The 20,097-nt window shown below is 34.9% G+C and overlaps 1 protein-coding gene across 3 annotated transcripts in view; it reads right to left on the reverse strand.

Annotated features, from left to right (window-relative positions):
- GRB14 (growth factor receptor bound protein 14) overlaps positions 1 to 19,885 on the reverse strand; it is a 175,510-nt gene extending 155,625 nt beyond the window's left edge. The window contains exons 1-2 of one of the 3 annotated variants that reach the window (XM_016433667.2): positions 19,544 to 19,885; positions 18,105 to 18,237 (exon numbers count right to left, since the gene is read on the reverse strand). In XM_016433667.2, the coding sequence (XP_016289153.1) occupies positions 18,105 to 18,237; positions 19,544 to 19,722 (312 nt within the window). In that variant the 5' untranslated portion in view covers positions 19,723 to 19,885. The remainder of the gene's footprint in view (positions 1 to 18,104; positions 18,238 to 19,543) is intronic. The other 2 variants (XM_007494274.3, XM_056793964.1) reach the window with 2 other exon arrangements.
- Positions 19,886 to 20,097: the final 212 nt, after the last annotated feature.

Below are 20,097 nucleotides of genomic sequence, written 5' to 3' on the forward strand. Positions count from 1 at the left end.
ACCCAAAGGCATCAGAAGAAAAAGAGAATCATAGGAAGAAGCAGGGATCAGTGGTACAAGGAAACACTCAGACCAGGACAGCCCAGGCATTCAAAGGCTATAAAGTCTCTAGAACTCTGTCTTAAGATATCACAGAGGCAGATGAAGATCAAGCATTCTGAACCTCAAAATACAGAGGGATCTAATCTCAAGAGATAGAAGTCAACAAGAGAGTCAAGGAATTCTAAGGCAAGCCCAAAAAAGGTTGATCATCTCACCTAAAAATGCAGCAGAAATAGGAGCCTGACCCTGGAACAAAGGCCCCCATTCAGGAAATGCAGCTAGAGAAATGAGTAAAACAAACCAAAAAAGGCACTAAGTATTTTTTAAATTACTGTAAATATAAAGAGATTGTCCAGAAGAAGGTGAGACCATCTTTGTAACAACTACATAAATAGAAAAATGGATTTTTCACATGAACTACATGAATATCTAAAAGAAATGAAGCAAAAAAAAAAATACAAAAAAGCTCTGAAGGAAAGAAATGGAAGGAGGATAAAGAGTTTAGATGAAAAAATGATAAATATTACCAAGTAATAGATTCCCTAAAAATTGGAATTGATGATATAGAAATAAATGATTCCATGAGATAGCAAGCAAAAAAGGAAAATTTTTGAAAAAAAATCAAAATATTAGAAAATAACAAATTTTTTTTTGTTGTTCAGTAATTGTAGGTCTGATTCTTCATGAACAAACTTGGGATTTTCTTGGCAAAGACACTGAAGTGATTTGCCATTTCTTTCTCCAACTCATTTTATAGATGAGGAAACTGAACTAAAGAGGATTAAGTGATTTATCCAGGATAACAAAGCTAGTAGGTATTTGAGGCCAGATTTGAATTGAAGATATTTTTTAATAATTTCACACCTAGCAATCTAGCCACTTTGGCACCTAGCTGACAAAACAAATGGTTAAAGAAATAAAAGACTTCCAATATCAAAAATAATTGAATTGGAAAACAGATCAAACAGATCATGTAGGAGTCACTGAACTCATCAGAAAAATTAATCTATATGCATACAATTCATATTATGGTAGTATTTGAAATTAAAAAAAAAACATGGAGAGAGACAATTTCAAAAGATTAAGGTAAAAATACAAGTTCTGGAATACAGATTTACTATCTGATAAAAATTATTGGGAAAACTGGAAAGCAGTTTGGCAGAAACTAGATATAGACAAATATCTTACACAATTTACCAAGATACGGTCAAACTATATGCATAATCTATGTATAAAGGGATATATTATAAACAAATTAGAACAGGGAACATGTTACCTATCATATTTACAGATAAGAATTTGATAAGATATGAATAAACCAGATATAAAACATTGTGAAATATAAAATGGATTATTTTGAATACATTAAACTGAAATGGTTTTGTACAAAATAAAAGTAAGGCATCCTTGTTTAGAAGAAAAGCAGTTAAGTTAGGAAAAAATTTTATAGTTTTTTAGATAGAAGTCACATATTTAAAATATATAGAGAACTTTGTTAAATATATCAGAATAAAAGTCATTCCCCATTGATATATAGTCAAAAGATCTGAGCAGTTTTTGGATGAAAAAAATCAGTTTTATGTATATAACTATATGAAAAATGTGCTCTAAATCATTATTGATTAGAGAAATGCAAGTCAATACAACTCTAAAATACTCATACCTATCTGACTGGATAAAATAAGAAAAGACAAAATGATAAATGTTGGAGGGAATGGGGAAAAGTATGAGTACTACTACATTGTTAGTGGAACTGTGACTGATCCAACCATTTTGGAAAGCAATTTGTAATTATACTCAAAGAGTTATAAAACTATGTATATCTTTTGACTCAGTAATACCACTATTAGTTTTATTTCCTAAGTTGATAAAAGAAAAAGGAAAAAAGCCTATATGATCTAAAATATTATTTATAACTCTCTTTTTTTTTAATAAAACTCTTACCTTCCATCTTGGAATCAATACTGTGTATTGGCTCCAAGGCAGAAGAGTGGTAAGGGCTAGGCAATGGGGGTCAAGTGACTTGCCCAGGGTCACACAGCTGGGAAGTGTCTGAGGTAAAATTTGAACCCAGGACCACCCATCTCTAGGCCTGGCTCTGAATCCACTGAGCTACCCAGGTGCCCCCTATAGTTCTTTTTGTATTAGCAAAGAACTGGAAACTGAAAGGATGTCCAACAATTGAGGAATGACTGAACAAGTGATATGACTGTAATGAAAACTATTGTGACATAACAAATGAAAAAACAGGATGATCACAAAAAACCTGGAAAGACTTCTAGGAAGTGATGGAAAGTAAGGAAAGTAGAACCAGGAGAACACCGTAAACAGTAACAACAATAATATATAGTGCTCGACTATGAATGACTTATTATCAACAACGCAAGGATCCAGGACAAGTCCAAGTGGCTCATAACAGAAAAGGATATCCATCACTATAGAAGGAACAGTACAAATGCAGATTTAAATATATTCTTCATTTTATTTCCTTCGTGAATTGTTCTCTATTATAAGCAATATGTATCTTTTTTTATAACATAAGGAATTAGGAAATATGTATTATGTGATAATATATGTACAAATACAAATATAAATAATGTACAAATACAAAAAAAATTACATTACCTGCTTTCTTGGGAAGGGAAGGTAGGAGGGAAGAAAAGAATACTAACTGCAAATGTCAGGAAATTGATATTAAAACTATATCAAAATGCAATCTGGAAAAAAAATTAAAATTAGAACTTTTTAAAGATAAAAATATGATTTTGATTACATGATATTGAAAAGAAAATATGCTTTTTAGATAACAAAAGAAATGGTCAAATGGTGATTAAAACTTTATATCAAATTTTCTGAATAAGAATTTGTTATCAAAGATATGTAGACACCTAAAAGAAATATATCTAGAGCAAAAATGGAAACATGAAGGAAAGAATTTGCATGACCTCTCCCAAATTCCCTCCAAATAAGCTTAAAATAATGTCTCAGAATGAATTTTAGAGCAGCAGAAACAATAAAAGGATTGGGTGAAACAATATTCTATCCCATGGCAATGTATAGGCTTATCTAGAAAAGCTGATCTCACTAGATTGAGAGTAGCATACATTAAGCAAAGGTCCTGCCTGGCAAGCCAGGAGCAGATCTTGGAGGTAACTAAATCCTGTTGTGCTGGCAATTGATAATGTCACTCATAATAAGGGAGTCAAAAAATTTTTCAAAAGGAGATTACAAGGGACCCTTTGCTGACACTAGAAACAGGCCTCTGCTGTATTGCCCATAACCACATATATATCTGTCCAAGGGTAGGAAAAGCACAAGCAGGCTCATAGTTCCAGCCTGGAAAAGAATGCTTACAATTATTCACAGATCAGAGAACAGACCAGGAGAGAAATGACCATATGTCTCCTTAGATCATAATACCTTAGAAGAATTGAAATTTCCAGACACCCAGAGTTAGTTCTGAAAACAACAATACAAAAATCTGAAGCTTGGAAACTGCTTCACTGACTCCATGAGCAGAGCTCAACTTTATTATAAAGCTAAACATCCAGAAATATGTTGGGGAAATACCACCAAAAAAATAAAAATAAAAATAAACCTGACCAAAGAAAGTTACAATGGTGAAAAGAAAGATCAAGACACAAGACCAAAAGAAGAAAAAAATCAAAACATCTATATCCAAAGCCTCAAAGCAAAATGTGGATTGTTCTCAGGCCCAAATAGAATTGAAAGAATTCAAAAGTTTTCAAAAACCAAATAAGAGAGGCAGAGCAAAAATTGGGAAACCAAATTAAAGTGATGCAAGAAAATTCATGAAAAAATAATCAACAGTTTGATAAGGGATGCACAAAAAATACTGAGGAAAGTAACATCTTAAAAAATGGAATGTTCCAAAAGGTAAAAGAGGCACAATAATCCACTGGATAAGCATGCCTTTAAAAACTTAATTGGTTAAGTGAGAAAAGAAATGCAAATCTCACTGAAGAAAATAATTCATTAATAATTAGAATTGGGCAAATAGAAAGCTAATGACAATAAGATATCAAGGAACAATAAAACAAAATCAAAAGAATGAATAAATAGAAGAAAATGGGAAATACTTCATTGGGAAAAGAATGGACCTAGAATATAGGTTGAGGAGAAATAATTTAAGAATTATTAGACTATCTAAAATCCATGATCACAAAAAGAGCCTAGAAACCATATTCTTCAAAATTATCAAACTGCCCTGATATCCTAGAACCAGAAAATAAAATAGAGAAACTGAAAGATTATACAGATTGCTTTCTGAAATAGACCCTAAAATGACAATTCCCAGGAATATTATACCCAAATTCCAGCGTTCCTGTGTCAAGGAGAAAATACTGCAAGCAGCCAGAAAGAAACAGTTCAAATATCATGGAGCTACAGTCAGAATATATGAGACTTAGTAAACAGAGGGTTTTAAATATGATGTTCTAAAGGGCAAATGAACTAGGATACAAACAAGTATCACCTAAACATCAAAAATAACTATAATATTTCAGGGAAAACTAGGAGCTGGTTTTATGGAGGGGGGGGGGACACTAAAATAGATAAACCACTGGTCAATTTGATTTCTAAAAATTAAAAGATAATCAAATTGCCAGTATCAAAAATAAAAAGTATGAATTCACCATCAATAAAGATGAAAATAAAGCAATTATTAAGAATTGTTTTGCTCAGTTATATGCCAAAAAATCTAATACCATAAGAGGAATGGATGAATATTTATAAAAATACAAATTGCCTAAATAAAAAGAAATAGAATTCTTAAATAATCCTATCTTAGAAAAAGAATATTAATCAGCCATCAATTAGCCCCTTAAAAAAAATAGCCCCAGGGCCAGATGTATTTACAAGTTACTTCTACTAACATTTAAAGAACAATTAATTCTGATATATAAACAATTTGAAAGAATGAGCAGAGAAGGAATTCTACCAAATTCCTTTTGTGACATGTAAATGCTGGCATCTAAACCAGGAAGAGGAAAAACAGAAAAAGAAAACTATAGACCGATTTACCTAGAGAATATTGATACCAAAAAAAAAACCTTTTTAATGTTGTTCATCTTTTATTTAAGAAGAGAAAAATGACATCACAAGGAAATGTCTTAATTTGCATGTGAATTGGATTTAATGAGGCAGAGTTACACAAAACTATCAGCCTCACTGTTCTCTCTTCCAGAGTTACTAGCAGTCCAGTGGCAAGCAAAAGTTAGGACAACTGGCAATAGCCAAATATGCAGTAGTATATTGGTTTACCATGGTATCTGGTGGCTGATCAAGTTCTAAGCACTACACAATACCTACTTTAGCTGCCTTCTTGGCCAATGGAACAAACTTTTCTCAGCAGCCTATTAGACTGAGGAAAGTCTTCACATGGTTGGGGCAAGGTACCTCCCTAACTCATAGATGGGTTTGAGGCCTGTAGGTTACTCTCAACTTGGTATAGCCCATCTGCAGTGGCTGCCATTACATGACAAAGCTTCTTGGAGCCAGAGGTGAGTCTTGGGTGAAAGGCAGATACCAAAGGTGGATGAGCAGCCTAAAAAGGGCTCAGCAAGTCCTCACACAGAAATGTTAGTCCTCCCTATAACCCCAAATACCTCAATTTAAATAAAATACTAGGATGAAAATTATAGTAATATTTCACAAAAACCATATATACTATAACACCAGGAAAGCAAGACTGGCTCAATATTCAATTAATAATTCAACATCAGGATTAAAAACAAAAAAAAAATCATCTGATTATCCCAATTGAAAAAGAAAAACCTTTTTACAAAATAGAACACTCATCCCTGGAAAGCATAGGAATAAATGGAGTTTTCCTCAAAATGATAACTAACATTTGTCTAAAACCATCAGCAATCATTATTTAAAATGAGAGAGCCTTCCCAATTAGAACAGGAGTTAAGTAAGTATGCCTATTATCACCCCTATTATGCAATATTGTACTAGAAATGCCAGCTATATCAATGATAAGAAAAAAAATTAGAATATGCAGTGAAGAAACTACATCATCACTCCCTGCAGAAGATATACTTAAGGAATCCTAGAGAATCAACTAAAAAACTATTTGAAACAACTAACAACTTTAGCAAAGTTGCAGCATATAAAATAAATCCACATAAAACATCAACATATCAATGTATTACCAGCAGTCAGCGGAAGAGAAAGAAAAATACCAAATTAAGATAACTCTGTAAGGGGGAAGCTGGGTAGCTCATTTGATTGAGAGTGAGGCCTAGAAATAGCTGACATTTCTAGAGACAGGAGGTCCTGGATTAAAATCTGGTCTCAGAAACTTCCTAACTGTGTGACCCTGGGCAAGTCACTTAATTCCCATTACCTAGCCCTTACCACTGTTTTACTTGATTCCAAGGCAGAAAGTAAGGATTAAAAAAAAAAGTCAAAGGAATTAATGGGGAGAAAAAAGGTAAAGGTGAAAGTAAGGGTTTTTAAATAAATAAGTAAAATAACTGTAAAATACTTGGGAGTCTACCTATCAGCCTAGGACCTACATATGAACAAAATTCAAAATGCTTTTCACACAAATAAAATCAGATTTAAACAAATATTAACTGCTCATGGGTAGTCTTATCCAATATAATAAAAGTGATAATTTTACCTATATTAACTTATTTATTTAGTGCCATACCAATCAAACTATCAAAAAATTATTTTATAGAGCGAGAAAAAATAACCAAATCATCCAGAAGGATAAGGGAATCAATGAAAAAAAATGTTTAAAAGGAAGATGGGTTGGCTAATCTCAAACTATTACAAAGAGAAAATCTGGAACTGGCTAAGAAATAGAGTAATGGATCAGTTGAATAGATTAGTTTTATAATACCCACTAGTAATGACCATAATAATCTAGTGTTTTATAACTCAAAGATTCGCATTTTGTAGAAAAGAATTCATTATTTTACAAAAACCACTAAGAAAACTGGAAAACACATTGGCAGAAACTAGGTATAGACTGATATCTTAAACAACATACCAAGATATGGTCAAAATGGATACATTATATAGACATAGAGGGTGATACCATAAGCAAATCAGAGAAGCATGCAATAGTTTACCTGAAAAACCTATAAGGGAATAATTTATGTCCTAACAAGAGATAGATAGCATTAAGGGACATAAAACAGATAATTTTGAATACCTTAAAGTAAATGTTTTTGCACAAACAAAACCAATTCAGCCAAGATTAGAAGGAAAGCAAAAAAAAAAAACTAAGAAACGTTTTTTTATACCAAGTTGCTCTGATATGGGCCGCATTCCTCAAATTACGTAAAGAACTAAGTCAAATTTCTAAGAATGCAAGTCATTATTCCCAACTTATACTCAAAGAGTACGAACAGTAAGTTTTCAGATGACGAAATCAAAGCTATTTATAATCATATAAAAATGTTCTAAATTAAAACTCTTGTAGAAATTCAAGTTAAAACAGATTAGAAGTGCCACCCTCCTACCTATCAGATTGGTTAAGATGCAAGAAAAGGAAAATGACAAATATTGGAAGGGATATAGAAAATAAGGACATTAATACACTATTGGTAGAGTTGTAAACTACTCTAACCATTTTGGAGGGTAATTTGGAACTATGTCCAAAAGACTATAAAACTGCATATACCCTTTGACTCAGCTATAGCACAACTAGGTCTATATCTTAGAGCTGTTGTTTTTTTTTAAAGGGAAAGGATTTACATGTAATAAAATATTTGTGAAGTATCTTTTTGTGGTGGCAAGGAATTAGAAATCAATGGGATTCTCATCAAATGGAGAATGGCTGAACAAGTTGTGGTATATGATTGTGAGAGAATAATATTGTGTTATAAGAAATGATGAGCAGGATGCTTTCAGAAAAATTTGGAGAAAAGCTATTGGTAGCATCAAAGAAGGACTGAAGCTTAAGTGGGTACCCTAACTTCCCAGAAAACAGAGCCTACCTATTAAAAAGGTTGGGAAAATGAGCAGAAAATGGGGGAAAAAAAAGCACCTAACTCTAAAGAATTTTTATGAAGACAAAGTATAAGGCATAGACACAGAAGGGAAAAGTGAAAACAAGGTAATGCACATAAAGTCAAAAATATATTGGACACAGATTCTGGAAGAGTTCAAAAAAGATTTCAAAAAGTAGTTAAGAGAGGCAAAGAAAAAATGGGGAAAAGAAATAAAAATGATGCAAGAAGAAATGGACCAAATAAAAAAAGAGGCTCAAAAGCTAACAGAGGAATCATTCTTTAAAAATTAGAATTGGACAACTAGAAGCAATAAAACAAAATCAAAAGAATGAAAAAGAAGAAGAAAATGTGAAATATCTCATTGGAAATACAAATAACCTCGAAAATAGCAGGAGAGACAATTTAAAGAATTATTGGACTACTTTAAAGCCATGATCAAAAATAAACAATCTTGGACATCACAATACAAGAAATTATCAGACTTCCCAGATATTCTTGAAAAGGAAAGAAAATAAAAATTGAGAGAATCCACAAATTGCCTTCAGAAAGAAATCCTCAAATGACAACTTCCATGAATATAATAGCTAAATTCAAGAGCACTCAAGCCAAGGAGAAAATATTGTAGACAGCCAGAAAGAAACAATTCAAATACCATGGAGCTACAATTAGGATCACACAGGACTTAGAGACTTACACATTAAAGTATCGGTAAGCATGGAATATGATATTCAGGAAGGTAAAAGATCTATGTTTACAACCTAGAGTCATCTATCCAGCAAAACTAAGTATATTCTTTCAGGGGGAAATGGTCATTCAATAAGACAGAAGATTTATAAGCACTCCTGAAAAAGAAATCAGACGTAAACAAAAAACTTGAAGTCTGTATAATTAGATTTTTCTCCCCAGGACTCTAAATCCCAGCTTCCCATGTTCCTTCTCACATTACATGCTAATGTAGGGAGGATATAAGTTTTGTGTAGCTCTGTTCCCTCTCTCTTTTCCCCTGAACACAGCTGGGAAAGCAGGCTTTCTGCCAGCCAGGAGAATCTACACACATGGGTTTACTTTTTGTTAGATAATTAGGTTTGAACTTCTATTTTAGTTTATTTTCTTTCTACTTCTAGTGATTATTAACAAACTTTATAAAATATAATACTTGGGGTTATTGGATATTAATTTAAAACTTACAAGACCAAACGTGAGACCCAAGAGAAGCCTAAAAAGGTAAATAAGAAAGAGAAAATTTAAGGAGCTCAATAAAGTCAAACTTTATGTATTCCTACACATGAAGAGGATATCTATAATTCCTAAACATTATTCTTTGTAGTAGAGCAGATAAAAGGAATATTCTTAGACATAGGGTGAGGAAGTAAGTTGATTATGATGATATATGCAAAAAAAAAAATCAAGGGGTGAAAAAGAGGCTTTTTCAATAAGAGAAAAGGGAAGGAGAGATGGACTGGAGTAAATTATATAACATAAAAAGCCATGAAAAATTATTATAGTGGAAGGGAGGATGATGGTGGTGATGAGCAATGCTTAAAATTTACTCTCACCATAACTAGCTCATAGAGGGAATCACAACAGTACTCATTGGGGTATAAAATCATATCTTACCCTACAGAGAAGTAGAAGGGGAATAAGATAAGGGAAGGGGGGTTAACTGGAGGGAGGGGAAAGTGGAGTGGTGATAAAAAGAAGATTTATATGAACTGATACAAAATGAAGTGAGTAGAACCAGAAGAACCAATAATAGCAACATTGTATGATGATCAACTATAAATGAGTTAGCTATTCTCAGCAATATGTGATCTAAGTTGATTCTAAAGGAATTCAGTAAGAAAATGCTATCTGCCTCCTGAGAAAGAATTGAATCTGAAGATGGATCAAAACATTCTTTTTTAAAAATTCTATATTTTCTTGGGTTTTTAATTTGTATTTTCTTTTACAACATGGCTAATATGAAAATATGTTTAGCATGACTACATGTGTATAACCTATATCCTGTTTATCTTCTCAATAAGGAAGGAAAGGAGGAAGAAAGAGAGAGTTTGGAACTCAAATTTTTTTTTAAATGAATGTTAATTTTTTTTTTACATATAACTGAAGAAAAGATTCTGACAGATGGTAAGAATTTAAAAAAAATAAGAGTCATAAATAATGGAATAGGTTAGGTAATCAACACACATTAAATGACCATGATAACTTAGTCTTCAATAAACCCAAAGATCCAAGCTTTGGTGGGGAAAAACTCACTATATGACAAAAACTTCAAGGAAAACTGGAAAATAGTGTGATAGAAACTAGGATATCTTATACCATATACCAAGATAAGGTAAATATAGATATTTGATCTAGAAATAAAAGGTGATACCATAAACAAATTAAGAGTAACACACAACAGTGTATCTGTCAGACTTATGGATAAGGGGAGAATTTATGAACAAATAAGATATAGAAAACATTATGAGAAGTGAAATGTATAATTTTGATTACATCAAATTTTTAAAATGTTGTAAAAATAAAGCCAATCAAGATTAGAAGGAAAACCAAAAACTGGGGGAAAATGTTTTACAACAAGTATCTTCTGACAAAGACCTCATTTCTTTTTTTTTAACATTATTTTATTTGGTCATTTCCAAACATTATTCATTGGAAACAAAGATCATTTTCTTTTCCTCCCCTTCCCCCCCCCACCACTTCTCCCATAGCCAACATGTGATTCCACTGGGTATCACATCCTTTATTCAAACCCATTTCCATGTTGTTGGTATTTGCATTAGAGTGTTCATTTAGAGTCTCTCCTCAGTCATATCCCCTCAACCCCTGTAATCAAGCAGTTGCTTTTCCTCAGTGTTTTTATTCCCACAGTTTGTCCTCTGCTTGTGGATAGTGTTTTTTCTCCTAGATCCCTGCAGATTGTTCAGGGACATTGTATTGACACTAATGGAGAAGTACATTACGTTCGGTTGTACCACAGTGTAGCAGTCTCTGTGTACAATGTTCTCCTGGTTCTGCTCCTCTCGCTCTGCATCACTTCCTGGAGGTTGTTCCAGTCCCCATGAAATTCCTCCACTTTATTATTCCTTTGAGCACAATAGTATTCCATCACCAACATATACCACAATTTGTTCAGCCATTCCCCAAATGATGGGCATCCCCTCATTTTCCAATTTTTTGCCACCACAAAGAGCGCAGCTATGAATATTCTTGTACAAGTCTTTTTCCTTATTATCTCTTTGGGGTACAAACCCAGCAGTGCTATGGCTGGATCATAGGGCAGACAGTCTTTTATCACCCTTTGGGCATAGTTCCAAATTGCCCTCCAGAATGGTTGGATCAATTCACAACTCCACCAGCAATGAATTAATGTCCCTACTTTGCCACATCCCCTCCAGCATTCATTACTTTCCTTTGCTGTTATGTTAGCCAATCTGCTAGGTGTGAGGTGACACCTCAGAGTTGTTTTGATTTGCATCTCTCTGATTATAAGAGCAAAGGCCTCATTTCTTAAATATATAGTGAGAATAGATTCAAATTCATAAGAATAGAAATCATTCCCCAGTTAATGGTCAAAGGATATGAACAAGCAGTTCTCAGATGAAGAAACTGAAATTGAGGCTATCTATAATCATATGAAAAAATACTCCAAATTGCTATCAATTAGAGAAATGTAAATTTAAACAGCTCTGAGATGCTACCTCACACCTATCAGCTTGACTAATATGACCACAAAGGAAAGTGATAAATGTTGTTGGGAATGTGGGAAAATTGGTGAACTGATATAACCATTCTAGAGAGAAATCTGTTACCATGCCCAAAGAGCCATAAAACTATGCATTCCCCTTGACCCAGCTACTACTAGATCTATACTGCAAAGAGTCCAAAGGAAAAGGAAATGGCCATATTTGAATAAAATATTTAGAGCAGCTTTTTATGGTAGCAAAAAATTGGAAAAAGAGAATATTCCTCAATTGAGGAAAAGCTGAACAAGTTGGGGTATATGGTTGTAATGGAATACTACAGTGACATAAGATTTAATGAACAGGATGAGTTCAGAAAAACTTGGAAAGATTTATGTGAAGTTACACATATTGAAGTGAGCAGAACCAGAATAACACTGTATACAGTAACAGAAATATTGTACAATGATCAATTGTAAAGGACTAAACTATTATTAACAATGCAAGGTAGAGATAACACCAAGAGACTCATGATGAAAAATGCTATCCACAGCCACAGAAGGAATTGTTGAAGTCTAAATGCAGATCAAAGCATGCCATTTTTCACCTTATTTCCTTCATGAGTTTTTTTCTTGAATTTGTCTTCTTTCACAGCATGTGTAATATAGATATATATATTGCATGACAGCACTAAAATAACCTGTCAGATTATTTCCCATCTCAGGAAGGGGAAGAGAGAAGGAGAAAGGGAAAGGATCTGGAGAGTAAAATGTCAGATAATAATTGTTTAAAATTATTTCTACACATAACTGAAAAAAAAGAAAATGTATGGCACTGTATTTTAAATAGGTTTTTGTGTGGAATAGCCTGGAAATCTAACCAGTATTTATAACACTGTAATGGAAATGTATTCAACTACCAAACAATGTATATACCAAAAAAATGAACAGAATAGAACCAGTGTTTAAGTTGAATATTTCCTATTCTGAAATAACAATATTGGCATCTTTTCAACACAAAATATTTTATGGTAACAATTTTTTAAAAGTCAAGCAATATTGCATGAAGCTCTAACCCTATATAAACAAAGTGATGGTCTCCAAAGTCAGGGCCCCAGTCCCCTGGTAGTCCATAGCATTATCCCAAGTGATGTATGGTCCACCAGAAAGGATTGTAAGATAGGTAGCATATATGATTGCCATTAATGGAGTCAGTCTAAATCCTCTCTGACTTTCCCCATCACCACTACTACAACTGGACAAGCTACAAATCTTTCCACTTCTGCACAAATGATTAGCCCTCTCAGGGATTTATAACTTTACCACACTCTAGGCACTCATAACAGCAGCTGCACGAGGGCCATTAGAAAAATTCCAGCCTCTTAACATACTGTCCCCTAACCACAGATCACCTCATGGCTGCTTATGTATTTTTAAAGTACTTTTTTAAAGGAGGAGGAGGAAAAAGGAGGAGGAGAATTAAGAGAAGAAGGAAGAAAAAGAAAGAGAAGAAATTTTCCTGCTTGGCTATCTACATTGATCAAATAAACTGAAGAATTACTAGCAATTGTTATAATTATTATTTATAAGTTCACCCTATCCTGAGGACATGCATGGAATTTTTAAAATATAATTACATTGTTCTCAAAACCAAAAGATTTTTGTACTATGCATAAAATAGAATCTTAATATTTTTGTCCTTATTTCATTCTTTTAAACTTTCTTTTATGTGTTTTATAAAGTATATCAGTAGAATAATACATATATAATTTATAAAAAAATTGTACATATGTTGGGATATGTACTCAAAAACATTTTACTAATGGGGTATGCGATCAAAATAGCCTAGAAAACACGAATTACCAAGTTATCTTACCAAGTCCAGAATATAACCTTTTTTTCCTCTTAAACTATAAGAGGGTCACAAAAATTGTAGGAAATTTTTGAGAATTATCATATTGACTAGAACCAGCATAGTATGACATCATGTGCCATTAAAAAAAGCCGAACCAAGGGTCAGAATTGCCTTTCAGTTCCAGGTTTCCCCCCCTAGCAGAATGGTGTTGAGTTTTGTTTACATTTCTATTCTCTACCCACTAGGGAATAAAATTATTAGAAGTCATTATGAAATGAAGGTCAGAAAAAATTAAGATAAAGGATGTATAAAATTATCTTATAAGCCAGTTATAGTAGTCCATTTATAATACACAATGTTATATATGACTTTGCACAAACATCTACTAAAAAAATGAAGGCAATCTTCAAATAAGGGATGTGAAAGAACATGAATAGACTTGCCTGTGAAAATATATCTCTAGTTGGCATAATAAAAAGGAGAAAGATAGAAAAGAATCCAGTTACTCATTTTTTTTAATACAAAAGAAGAAAGACCAGTAATGTTTTATACTTGGGTATTTCATTTGTTATGAAAGATAAAGCACATCCTATTTGTGGCTTCAATACACTTTGCTACTCATGCATTATGCAGGCATCTCAAACTATTAAAAAATATTTATAGTCTATAAAATGAATTAAACTGTGTTTTTTAATGGTTAAACAAAGTTTTAACTCTTTCTAAATCTTCTGTTGAATCCTTCAAAATTTGCTATTTGGAAGTATGTGTCTATTTGAGAGGGCTAAACACCCACAGTGTCTTGGATATATAAAGCCCCAAATGAATATTTATTGAAATGAATTGAATTTATCACCTCAAAAAAAAGATAAATGATTAAATAGAAAATGAGAAGACAAGCAGAATAGAATCATAACATTTGCTCTCCCATGTTTCAACCATAATATAAATAAGAAGAATCTGTCATCTTGAGTTTCTTTCATCACATATTTAACAAGATCAAATAACCTAGCCAAGAAAATATAAGGATACCACTAAATCTAAGGATTTTAGTTGAAAAGAAGACTTATTTGTACACACGAGCACTTCAGTGCTATAAGACAATAATACTGTTATTTTGTACACTTAAGTACTCTCTCCACCATCCCTTAATAGATGGGCTCCACAAATTTCTGATGGCTGAAAAAGTTCATCATGTGGTAGTCAATTGATAATGTCCTGACTATACTATATGTTGATTCCTTAATGACCGGCACTCTTAGGGCTATAGTCTTTCCAATTGGGTAACACTCGGGAGAGGCTGAGCTCCAATAACATAGATTTCAAGATGGTCAACACCAACCTAGGCATCAGTATAGGACTTTTGTGGAATATATGAGATATACATATGATCTCTTCCTGTGAGAGGCTGTGTAACAAAGAAAAATAACTTGACATCATAAAAAATAAGGTTCAATGCCCTCCTTTAAGGTTCTTTACCAATAAAATAAGAGTAACAATGAGGTATCAAACACATGGTCAAGTGAGCCTCAACCAGATTAAAATGTATTTGGAAAATATTTAACAAAGTAAATTAAAATAAAGTGGAATACAGATAATATGTGGTTTTCTAAGTCAATATTTGGCCTGGGCAGTATAGTAGGACTGTTTCTTTTTTGAATTTGACACAGTCTAACAATTCAATCACAGAAGCACAGGCTCATCTCCTAAAGAAACTCAAATGTATAATGAGCTAAATCAATTGTACAAAAAATCAAGCCATTCTCCAATTGATAAATAGGCAAGGGAAATGGATAGGCAGTTCTCAGATAAAGAAATCAAAACTATCAACAAGCACATGAAGAAGTGTTCTACATCTCTTATAATCAGAGAGATGCAAATCAAAACAACTCTGAGGTATCACCTCACACCTAGCAGATTGGCTAACATAACAGCAAAGGAAAGTAATGAATGCTGGAGGGGATGTGGCAATGTAGGGACATTAATTCATTGCTGGTGGAGTTGTGAATTGATCCAACCATTCTGGAGGGCAATTTGGAACTATGCCCAAAGGGCGACAAAAGAATATCTACCCTTTGACCCAGCCATAGCACTGCTGGGTCTGTACCCCAAAAGGATAATGGACACAAAGACTTATACAAAAATATTCATAGCTGCGCTCTTTGTGGTGGCCCAAAACTGGAAAACAAGGGGATGCCCATCAATTGGGGAATGGCTGAACAAACTGTGGTATATGTTGGTGATGGAGTACTATTGTGCTAAAAGGAATAATAAAGTGGAGAAGTTCCATGGAGACTGGAACAACCTCCAGGAAGTGATGCAGAGCGAGAGGAGCAGAACCAGGAGAACATTGTACACAGAGACTAATACACTGTGGTACAATCGAACGTAATGGACTTCTCCATTAGTGGCGGTGTAATGTCCCTGAACAACTTGCAGGGATCCAGGAGAAAAAAACACCATTCATAAGCAAAAGATAAACTATGGGAGTGGAAACACCAAGAAAAAGCAACTGCCTGAATACAGAGGTTGAGGGGACATGACAGAGGATAGACTCTAAATGAACACTCTAATGCAAATACTATCAACAAAGCAATGGGTTCAAATCAAGAAAACATCTAATGCCCAGTGGACTTACGCGTCGGCTATGGGGGGTGGGGGGGAGGAAAAGAAAATGATTTATGTCTTTAACGAATAATGCTTGGAAATGATCAAATAAAATATATTTAAAAAAAAAAAAAAGAAACTCAAATGTACCTTTCATGGATTGGGGACTAGAGAGGCAGGAAAGGGTCATGAAAAGTGAACTGTCATTCTGCATGTCATAGGGATACTGGGACTAGGAACAAACAAGAGAGCATATCCTAGCATAAGGAGCATCAAGAACAATCTCACTGAAGGACTAGTCCCAAGAGAGCCATGGAGAAGAACCAATTGCTCAGCAAAAACATGTTCATGCATACACATATATATAGGAACCTTAAGAAGGAAGGCTTCCCTGAAAAAATTGTCTTATCATTCTGAAAAGAGTACTGTTTTTCTGTTTGAAAATAGCACTGAGCTGCTGACATGACTTTGGAAGCAAATGTGAAATAAAGTGGCTAGATGCTTACCAGCAGGAAAGGAAACTAGTTAGCAGTCACGTTTCCATTGCTATTGGGATTATAAAATTACAGTGTTGGAAAGGACCTCAGCAGCCTTCAAGTTCAAACCATACTCAAAACAGCTTGCCACCATAACGTGCCCAAACATTAGTCATCATACTTTGTTTGAAGACCTCCAAGGAGAGAGGAACCCATCATCTATCAAGGAAGTCCACTGCACTTTTGAGTAAAAAGAATAGTTATCTCAAATCAGAGAATTGGCCTGAGGACCATAGAAAATATAGATGAGGACAAACCAAAGTAATCAATTGCATGGAGTCAGAGATCTCTAATTGTTAGGAAGTTTTTCCAAATATCAAGCCCAAATTTGCCTCCCCAACTACATCTCTAGCCTCTTTTTGCTGTTTTTATTTCTCCCCTACTTCTTTGGACCGAAGATAGAAACCTGTTGATCCCCCATGCACCCCCAAGCCTGTGGATAGAGTCATTAGTACAATTAAATGTAAAGCTGACTAATCCTTATTCCCCCACAATACAGCTCTATAAACCCAATGCTAAATCTTGAAAGACACCAAGCATTATTAATTTATGTGCCAGGAAAAGGAAAAAATCCTAAATGCCTAAATATCACCTTTCAGATCTTTGTCCACCATTCCCCTCTACAGTCAGAAGCTTCCAGGCTTTCACTCTAAGCAACCTTTCACATGAGCTCAAAATGCTGAAGATAAGGCAATGGGAAAGATTTGGAACCCAATTAACTTTGTAACTGAATTACTGAAAAACAGGGATAAAGGTAATGGGTGGAAAGGAAGATCTCAAAGATTAAAGAAGTCTGACAGAGGTGATGGAGGATCAAGGGTTCTTTATCCCTATTCATCTCTACTTTGAAGAAATGTCTTTCTTCAAGGAATAAATCAGGTGCCACTTCCTACATAAAGATTTTGCTATTAAAAAAATCATCCCTTCCCATTAACAGTTTCTCTCTCTTGCATTACTTTGCATGAAACTTTACATTGTTTACTTGTGTAAGTACTTGTAAGCAGATGTTCCCCTCCTCATGGTCAAATGGAATATAAACTTCTGATGGCAGGCACCATTGCATTTTGGCTTTTTTTTAACTTAATAAATATTTGTTAGAGAGAAAGGGGAGATTATGCTATTAATTTATACTATATATATATATATATAGTCCTGGTCTTAAATATTATACTGTATGTTATAATTTGTTAAAATGCATATTGATTTTTCATAGATTGTATTGGAAATTTTAGCCATGAAGCTAATACTATAAGGAAAGCCTGCCTCATTTTCAGGATTAATGTTAAGTAATCAAGACACAAAAACCTAAATCAGAAGTCTGAATGCTTGTTAAGATGTTATGAGATTTTATAAATGCTCAGAGTTTTAACAATAAAACTAAAAACTCATACCTGTTTTTTCCTTGAATTTGCTTTGGGAAATAAGCTTGCTGAAAACACAGATGCAAATGGAGAACAACAAAGCTCAGGGAAAGGATTTGGAATAGATGGCATTTCTAGAACATTGAGATCTTTCTTTTTTCTCCTGCAACCAACAGAACATAGGATATAATTTACATAAAGCAGAATGTAAAATATAATTGCTGTCAGAATCTAAAACTGTTAAGGCCAAACAGTACTGTGACAGACCTAATATTATATAAAGTACACTGAAAGACTTTCTATTGTATTTTCTCAGGATTATTTTTTTAAACACTTTAATAAACTTAAACCTTTTGTAATAGCCTTACACTTCTTGACCCTCCACAAACCATCAGGCATGTGGGTAAACAGCAGTTTTGGGTAACTTTTCTGAAGTAAAAATACATAGACCAAAATTGTAGAAGCAGTTATTATGGAAACTGCTCTAAGCAAACAAAAACAAAAAAAAAAGAAATTCTTTTAAAGCTTCAATGAAATCATGGGAATCTTTTTAACTTCATTTGGAGAAACTTGTTCTATTATACTTTACTAATCACATTTTGAAAGTTATATTTATTAATTATAGCTGTGGTTCATCTCACTTCAAATTTCATTCAAAATGTTGCCCACACACAGTCTGTTGACTTCTCAAATGCTTAAGCTACAAAACAGCAACTAGTACTGAGTCTTTGAAAGCAGTTAAGTTAGTGGATATTGCTAGTATAAATGTACACTGCGGTGATACTGAAAAGAAATATAACTTTGCAAGAGTTTAGAATGCTATGTACCTAAAATTAAATAAATAAGCTCTATCTGTGCCATCTGAGTTGATGAAGGTCAATAATAGGTTTAATCTGTAGGCTTTATAGATTTGCAGCTTTTTCTTGCCCCTACTTGGACATAGTCAGCTACAAATGAACTTGATGCTGAATGGTGTAAAGATTGGAGAATATTTCCCACAACTCCATCCTAGCCCTGCTGGCAGTAAGACTGATCAAATATCCATCTAGAGCATTGCTTTTTCTGGATAGGTACCGGTAATGTCTGTGTGGGAGGCGAGGTTTCTTTATGCTACAGTTTAAAGAAACCAAGTGTTTATTAAGAAAATACAGGGCCTCGAAAGGAAAAAAATAATCAACCTGGAGTCTTCACTGCCTTCTGGTTACACTAATGGGAAGAGGCGGGTGTCAGGAGCGAGAAAGAGAAGCAGCTCTCAATGAATGGGCAAAGCTATTTATGAGAAGGCACAGTGAGATCGCAATGTCCTACCGATCCCAAGAGAGAGCTAGTAGGGGGTTTGTCTTGTGATACTTTTCCCAAACTTGGCCAGAGTTCTAGCCCAGGTTTTCCCATCAGGACCGTCCTTCTCATACCTGGTCAGCTCACACCCCAGGTCGCTGCCCAGCTTCCCCTCCCCCGAAGCCACCTACCTGTCTGCAGAACAGAAATGGGCGCCTTCCCGAGTGCTACAGGGCAACCCCTGGGGGCGCACTGCCAGGGCGCTGGCGTCGCCCCTCCCCTGGGCAGCGCCGCACACCTGGGCCAGCCCCAAGCCCCGGGCAGCCGCTTTCCCCCGGGCGCTTTGCCCATCTTGCAGGGAAGTGGTCATGCTTAGCAGGTGTAGGGGCTAGGCTCAGGCGTCATAGGAGACCCTGCAGAGAGGAAAGAGACAGGGAGAGAAAGGAAACCGGGGCGGCCCCGGCTGGGTTATCCCTGGGCTTGGCAGGTGCGGTGGCTAGGTTCACCAGGAGCCTCGCGGGGCCGGGAGGGCGGTGCAGGCTAGAGGCTGGGCTGCCTGGGAAGGCGGAGGCGGAGGAGGAGGCGGACGGAGGGGCGGAGCGGCAAGGTGGGCGGCCAGGACCGGGGAAAGGCGGGGAGTGGGCGGAGTGGGTGCTGCAGCTCCTCCCGGGCGGCTGCCGCAGAGCCTTCCTCCAGCACGTGGCCTAAGAGAGAAAAGGGAGGAGGGACCTCTAGGAGTTAGGTC

The sequence above is a fragment of the Monodelphis domestica genome, chromosome 4 (genome assembly GCF_027887165.1).
Source record: "Monodelphis domestica isolate mMonDom1 chromosome 4, mMonDom1.pri, whole genome shotgun sequence".
Taxonomy (NCBI): domain Eukaryota; kingdom Metazoa; phylum Chordata; class Mammalia; order Didelphimorphia; family Didelphidae; genus Monodelphis; species Monodelphis domestica.